This window comes from Crocodylus siamensis, chromosome 9 (assembly GCF_052110815.1).
Source record: "Crocodylus siamensis isolate JL-2025a chromosome 9, ASM5211081v1, whole genome shotgun sequence".
In the NCBI taxonomy this organism is placed as follows: Eukaryota; Metazoa; Chordata; order Crocodylia; family Crocodylidae; genus Crocodylus; species Crocodylus siamensis.
Window position 1 is genome coordinate 55,847,136 of NC_143403.1, and position 7,308 is coordinate 55,854,443.

Below are 7,308 nucleotides of genomic sequence, written 5' to 3' on the forward strand. Positions count from 1 at the left end.
ACTGTCTTGGACTTGAGGCCCCTCATTAGACTCAAGGTATCCTTGGAAAATGCCAGCTCTTTGTTTTCACTAGTTTTTTGACTACTGAAAAATAACAGAGCAAATAATTCAGAAAGCCCACAGCAGGACAAATGGTTTCAACATGATCAATTCCTATTTGAAATCTTTAGGTTTATTTCATGGATCATATTTGCACACCTCACCGTGCTAAGTGTGATGCCCTGTGGCACCATCAAAAGGTTCTCCACGGACCCCAGGGTGCCATGGGACCTGGTGGAGAGTCTTGGGCCTGCCTGAGTGGCTTGGAGGTAGACCACCAGGCACAGCAAAGCCAAAGGGGAAGAAAACCTCAGCCAGTGATGTAGTATTGCTCGTACTGTCGTTTAACCAAAGCCCTGGGAACAGCATCTTCTGAGCCTCAGGTGGCTTTCAGAACTAGCTGGAAAAGGAAGTTTTACCAACCCTGACCTCAAGAGCCAAAGGTTCAACCCATTAAAAGCAGCAGTAGGGTAACAGCCAGGACGACGTGAGGTGCTTGTTACCTTCTAGTTAAGTCTTTCCCTCGCACGGGCTTTCTCTACAACCGGGAGGGCACCCAGGGAAGCATAGTGGCACCGAGGCCAGGCGCTGGCCACGCCATTTAGCTAAGGGCAGAAAAGGAGTCTCGGGTAGCGCTGCTTTGGGTGGGGTGCGGGGGCAGCTCCTCAGAGCTGAAGCCTACGGCCCTCGGGCCTCGCCGCCGCCCCGCTTCTCCGTCAGGGTCTCCCCACTTGGCTCCAGCCACCGGGGGGCGCCGACGGGCACCTCCATGCGCCCGGAGAGGGGGCGGGGCTTCGGGCGAGTGGGCGGGACTATCTCTGCCCGAGGTAATCTGGCTGCGAGCACGGGTGGATTCTCGCGAGGATTTAGGTGGCTCTCGCGATGTTTGTTCGTGCGCCTGCGCAGTGTGGTGCCGGGCTGTAGGGTGCCGGGCAGGGACTGCTGTCGTCGGCGCCATGAGTGGGACGTTGGCCAAGATCGCGGAGATAGAGGCCGAGGTAGCCCCTTCCCCCGGGCCTGGGCGTGGGGAGCGGGCTGGGGCTGGGGCTGACGCGCCGTGTGCCCGCAGATGGCCCGCACGCAGAAGAACAAGGCCACGGCGCATCACCTGGGGCTGCTGAAGGCGCGGCTCGCCAAGCTGCGCCGGGAGCTCATCACCCCCAAGGGCGGCGGCGGCGGCGGCCCCGGAGAAGGTGGGTAGCGCGGCCGCGGCGCCTGGGGGGCTGCCCCCGCCCCGCAGAGGTGTCTCTTGCGAGCAGGACACGCGCGACTCGCCGGGAGGCTGGGGCAGCCCAGCTCTGTCCACCCCCGTCTTGGCGCCCGCCCAGTGACAGCCGCTGGCCAGGGCCGGCCTGGCCACCCCCACCCATTTCTCTGTGAATGGAGGTGACGGCGCCCCGGCTGTGGTCTGCTGTCGTGCTTCCTGTGCCCCAGACGCCTGTCCTTCATGCCTTGCCTTTCAGGTTTTGATGTCGCCAAAACGGGTGACGCCCGGATCGGTTTTGTGGGCTTCCCGTCAGTGGGCAAATCGACTCTACTGAGTAATTTGGCTGGTGTGTACTCGGAGGTGGCAGCATACGAGTTCACAACGTTGACCACGGTGCCTGGGGTCATTCGGTATAAAGGAGCAAAGATACAGGTGATGCATTTCTACCTGCAGGAGCAAGGGGGTGGGATGGGGCTTAGCTTGGTTCTGGCTGGGGGCAGTCAGGTCTGCTGTTCAGAAGTTAGAGGCAATATAGAGCAGAGTAGCAGTGCTTATTGTTTTGGCCCCACGATCCAAATGAATGACACAGGACCGGTCTGTGGGCTAGATCAGCCCCCACATTGCCCCCATTTGGTTGGGATCAGGTTCCAAGGGCCCTGTGTGCCAGGACTGGGCCCCACACCATCCTGTGTGACATGTCTAGTGCTCAGCCCCAGCCTGTAGGGCTCTCCACAGATCCATGGGGAGCCTTGCGAGCCAGTGACAACACACTGGGGGGCCCCAACCTGGCCCATGGATCCAGGGTTGAGCACCGCTGCCAGAAGATTGTTTTGAGGATGCATGCACATTTAAAACCTTTTTTCTGGTTTAAAATTTAAATAATTTGTGGTACTTCATGCTGCTTCAGTGAGAAATTACTGGCACAAGGAAATTCTTCCATGTTTTATATAGGAAAAATGGCTATATTTCATTCTGTTGTAGAACAGGAAAAAACAGTAAAACAGGCTAAATATTGTATTAAAAAAGGAGGGAATCCTAATGACTTACTCAAATTTACATTAGGCTGAATTACTATTACAAGCAAAGATGGGATGTGTTTTATTTGGAGGGGGGAAGGGGAGGTGGCATTTTCACTGTAATGGAGTTTGTTCCTTATTTTCAAACGTACAGCTTCTTGATCTCCCAGGAATTATTGAGGGAGCTAAGGATGGGAAAGGGAGAGGTCGACAAGTCATTGCAGGTGAGCTTTGAAGGGCTGGGGGCTTGTTTTAGCCATTATTTTACATGCTAATGGAAGGGTGAGGTTTCACAGTGATTTCTTTCTGGGCCCGTGGATCCCTAGTATATGGTCAGTGTGTCCTATGTCAGAAATGAATTACTACATTTGTAGGTAGTGGGGGGAAGAGGCATTTTTCACTTTCATGCCTGTGTTGCTTGAAGGTCAAGGCTTGCTCAGCTCTTTGTGCTCTGTATCTTCCTAACTGCTCAAAAGTATACTTGCACTTCAAAGTCAGATGCATTCCCACATTAAAGAAGGTGTTTGTTTTAATATCTCTGGCACACTTGATGCTATACTATAGTTGTATGTAAACATAGACAGCAGGCTCTGTCCAGCCACTCAGATTCTTTAGGACAGAATCTGATTGCATTAGTGACAAATGCCCAAACTCAGTCTGGTAGCACTGGACTGAAAAAGGATGGAGGCCAAGACGCATCACCAAAACTGCAAAAATAGGATGCGATTCATTTTCCACTGGTTTTCAGGAGCTTTGCTGACTTCTGCTGGGCTGAAGTTAAGGTGAGAAATCAATCTTCCAATGACACTTGCTCATCCAACTTGCTAGTTTAGTGGCCTAAAAGCAGGGGGGGAACGGTTCTTATAATAAGGCTGTACAGTGCATCATTTTGCATAAAAATTCTTTCGGTCTTTCATTTGTAGGCTTCTGAACTTGTTAACAAGGGCATGAACATAAGTAGATGTAGGTCAGACCAGATGTCTGCAGGTCCCACCTGATTTTAGCCTGTGAATTGGAAGGGTGTTTATTAGGGGTGCACTGTCCTGGGCCCTGCCCCAGCTGGGCAGCACCTACCCCAGCTCCACTCCCTCCCACCCCTTCCCCACGAACAGACTTAGCAGCTGGACACTGCTCTCCGCTGGGCTGGCTGTGTGCATACTGCGGCTGTGCACGTGCACATAGCATTTATAGTTGACATTATCAGCAACGTCAGCCAAAAAAGCTGATTGCCAATAATGTCAATTTTCCTTTTATCAGTGCTGATACGATATGGATCAATATATCAGTGCACCTCTAGTGCTTATTTCATGGTGAAGTAAATATTAGGCAATGGCCTAGGACTAGAAACTTGGTTCTTCTAGGCCTCTGTATTTCAAAAACAACTCATTGTAATTGTTATCAGGTTAGGCAGGGTTTATCTCCTTGATGGTACCATATTCTGTCATCCAGAGGTGGATTAAGGTGTACTGGGGCCCTGAGCAAACACAAAATTGGAGGTGCCCTCTCCCCACAGTAGTTGCATTGCAAAATGGCAGAGGGGTCTCTTTCTTTCCTGGTGCTGGTGGGGGAGGCTGGGTGGACCCTGCTGGGCTGGGGGTGGTGGGGGCACATGCCTACCTCTTCTCCCTGCTATAGTCAAGCGCACGCACACACGCACGCAGATGGGCACGCATGCTATTCTCTGCACATGGACACACAGACACAAACACACTCTCCCTGCCATGAGAACATGCACACACACATACAGAGACGCACCCAGACATAGGCTTCCATGCATGCACACACACATCCAGCCTGGCCACGCTTTCGTTCCACAGGAACTCTCCCCGCCCCCACTTTCTCTTGATTCCTGTGAGGCAACTTCCTGCCCCCTTCCCCCCAGCAATGAGCCACCTGTGGGTCTGTCTCACTCCCTGCCTGTTGCACTGACCTGTAGGCACCTGGCTGTGCCTGGGTGGCTGCCTCTGTGCAGCAACACTGTGGTGCTGGGAGGGGTGTCTGTGGGAAGCTAAGGTGAATTTTGGGGGGCTATAGCCTGCAGAGGTGTGGTGCAGCACTCCCAGCTTGGCTTCTACCCCCAAGGCGTGGCGCTGTGTGGCACTCCTGGCCAGCCTGGCCCTCTCCTGGCTGCAGGGAAACGCATATGAAAGCCAGGGTTTTAAATTTGGCATCATTTTTTGGCTCCCTGCTGGAGATAAAGCCAAGCTTCCACTTCCTTGCTGATGACAGTCCTGTGGCTGGGGCTCCTGGGCTCGTGCCCAGCTGGCCCGTGCATTAATCAGCCTATGCTGTCACCACCCATTGAACTAGTTCTTGGATGCTTTGACATTTTCTTAATTGTACAGTGCTCTGGCAAAGATGTATATCTATAATCTTTTCTGGGATAATTTTTCTCTCTGATCCTCAGTTGCTCGAACATGTAACCTAATTCTGATTGTTCTGGATGTGCTAAAGCCCTTGGGACACAAAAAGATCATTGAGAATGAGCTGGAGGGCTTTGGAATACGATTGAATAGCAAGCCCCCCAACATTGGCTTTAAGAAGAAAGATAAAGGAGGCATCAATCTCACAGCCACTGTAAGTTGGAAATTGCAACATGCTGAATGGAAATGTCACTTCTAGAAAGCATTGTTGTCTTGTTGCCCTGAGGTGTACAAGGTATGGGAGATACTGTGAATTGAGTTTCTACTGCCAACAGCGCTGAATTCCAGTATCTCAAAATGCAGTTACTACTTCTTGGTACCAGTGCACAATGGCTTATAGATATTAGTATCAATGACTGCAGTATCTGACTATATGCAAACTCTTCCTTTTCCCACCTAATGTTGTCTTTTTTTTTTTATGTTCAGTGCCCCCAGAGTGAGCTAGATACTGAAACAGTGAAGAGCATCTTAGCAGAGTACAAAATTCACAATGCTGATGTCACACTGCGGAGCGATGCTACTGCAGATGACCTCATTGATGTGGTTGAAGGAAACAGGTACTGTATCAAAGTAAAGACATGTTACATGGCTACCACATGTAGTCAAATTACAGAACTGAAAAAGCCTATCCTTCAAAATCTATTATGTGATGCACCGAGTCATTGTTTGGATCCACCCTCAAAATGGTATATCCCCCATTCTCTTCCCTTCCCCAGACAAGGATCCACAAGGTGGCAGGGAGTATTCTTATACATTGCTAGCACTTCTGTACTGCTTTGTTTCCTACTCTTTGCAGAGTTTACATCCCATGTATTTATGTGCTGAATAAAATTGACCAGATTTCCATTGAGGAGCTAGATATCATTTACAAGGTACCTCACTGTGTACCAATTTCTGCTCATCATCGTTGGAATTTTGATGATCTGTTGGAGAAAATTTGGGACTACTTGCAACTAGTGCGAATGTGAGTGTTTAATTGCTGCTGAATTCCTGCATAGTTGGTTAGAGGGCTTGCAGAGACTTCTATGCCTTGGAGTTCTCATTCTCCTGTTCTAGGAATAATGGCTTCCTGTAAGCCCATACAGAACATTAGCCCTCAAATGCTCTAGTCTGTTATCAGCATTGGTTTGATTATGCTTTTTCTGCTGTACGACTCAGATGCAGACGAAGGAGCAGTTTGCTTAACACATTCAAATACTGCGATTTTAAGTTTATTTCCTAGTAGGAGAATGAAGGGGATGCTCTGCAGGGACAGCTTCTGCCATCTGCATGAGAGCTCAAGCTGAGGCTTAGGGCTATGGGAAAATTAGATGTTATGTTGAGATGAAAGGAAGAAGGATGTTCTTCTGTTGGTTAACTTGGCTAATTTCTCTATATTGTAGCTATACTAAACCTAAAGGACAGTTACCAGACTACACCTCTCCTGTGGTGCTGCCTTACTCCAAGACCACAGTGGAGGATTTTTGCATGAAGATACACAAAAATCTCATTAAAGATTTTAAGTAGTAAGTACCATAGGAAAAGATTGGGCCAAACTGTCTGCTATTTCCAGTGTCTTTACAGTGGTGCATTCTGAGTTGTGACTTTTATTTCTTATAAGTTATTCACTAGCAGCAGGATTGAAACTTGAAAAGCTATAGGATTTCAATTTGCTCTCACTGAAACAGCCTTTTATGTACATCTTTGTGCTAGTATCTGGAATTATTCAATTTCAGTGTTTGTATGTTCTACTGTAGCTTCCTTGCTTGCTGATTATATCCCTTCCTGGTAGGAAAGCCACTTTTTAAAGCATGAGAATGGTATTAGTCTGCAGAGTCTTGAGCTCTGTAGCTATGGTTTGGTATTAATGACCCCATACCTTTTGTCTGCTTTTGGAGTTGATGCTTGGACCATCTGGGATAGGTACTTTTATGCAAGGTATTTTGTATAGATATCCCCCCTAGGGACAGAATAGTAGCTGTCATTGTTCTGTGGTTATTTCAATCTAAAGTTCATTGTGTCTTTTTTTTTCCCCTCTGTCTCCTTCAGTGCACTGGTTTGGGGGTCATCTGTTAAACACAACCCGCAGAAGGTTGGCAAAGATCACACGCTTGAGGATGAGGATGTCATTCAGATTGTGAAGAAATAAAGTTGTCCCTGATCAATTGCCACAACAACTGGCATTGTTATTGTGACTCTTTCTATATACAGTCAGTTTTGAGTGGCTAAGTAGAGAGGGAGTTACTTTTGTTCTGGTGCTCACTTGTATATCCAGCTGGTTGCTGAAATGCATGGTCGAAAATTGGATAAAAAGCTGAGGAGTCTATGCTTCAAAAGGGCAGTCTGTCTGCTTTGTGTTTATTACTTGTCAGGGTTATAAAATCCACACACAAGTAGGATTTCTCTTATGCCTGTATAAAATTCATTTCTTTGTAAGCTGTGCTTTTATGTTCCGTCTTACGGTATGTCTTTTAACAATAAGAGAAGGCCTGACTCTACCAACCTTAACCTAAAGGGATCCCTATTTAGGCATTAAAGGCATTGCATTCACTGTATCCTTGGACACCAAACTCTTCAAGCCTAGGTGTACAGCTTGATGGTACAACCTAGTGAACCACTTAACCTAATGTTGTTTTTTGTTATA

General features: G+C 48.3%; 1 protein-coding gene across 1 annotated transcript; it reads left to right on the top strand.

Annotated features, from left to right (window-relative positions):
* The first annotated feature begins 890 nt into the window (after positions 1-890).
* DRG1 (developmentally regulated GTP binding protein 1) lies at positions 891-7,100 on the top strand. Its single transcript, XM_090063184.1, has 9 exons — positions 891-1,037; positions 1,109-1,232; positions 1,503-1,678; positions 2,417-2,486; positions 4,670-4,839; positions 5,112-5,242; positions 5,482-5,649; positions 6,068-6,190; positions 6,714-7,100. Exons 1-9 carry the CDS (start codon positions 996-998, stop codon positions 6,811-6,813), a joined length of 1,104 nt encoding a protein of 367 aa, XP_089919310.1. The 5' UTR covers positions 891-995; the 3' UTR covers positions 6,814-7,100.
* The last annotated feature ends 208 nt before the right edge of the window (positions 7,101-7,308 follow it).

Excerpts from the sequence above, each read along its gene's own strand:
- DRG1 (XM_090063184.1), top strand. The coding sequence starts at position 996 with ATGAGTGGGACGTTGGCCAAGATCGCGGAGATAGAGGCCGAG. Across the intron at positions 1,038-1,108 it reads TCGCGGAGATAGAGGCCGAG|ATGGCCCGCACGCAGAAGAA; the intron begins GTAGCCCCTTCC and ends GTGTGCCCGCAG. Across the intron at positions 2,487-4,669 it reads AGGTCGACAAGTCATTGCAG|TTGCTCGAACATGTAACCTA; the intron begins GTGAGCTTTGAA and ends TCTGATCCTCAG.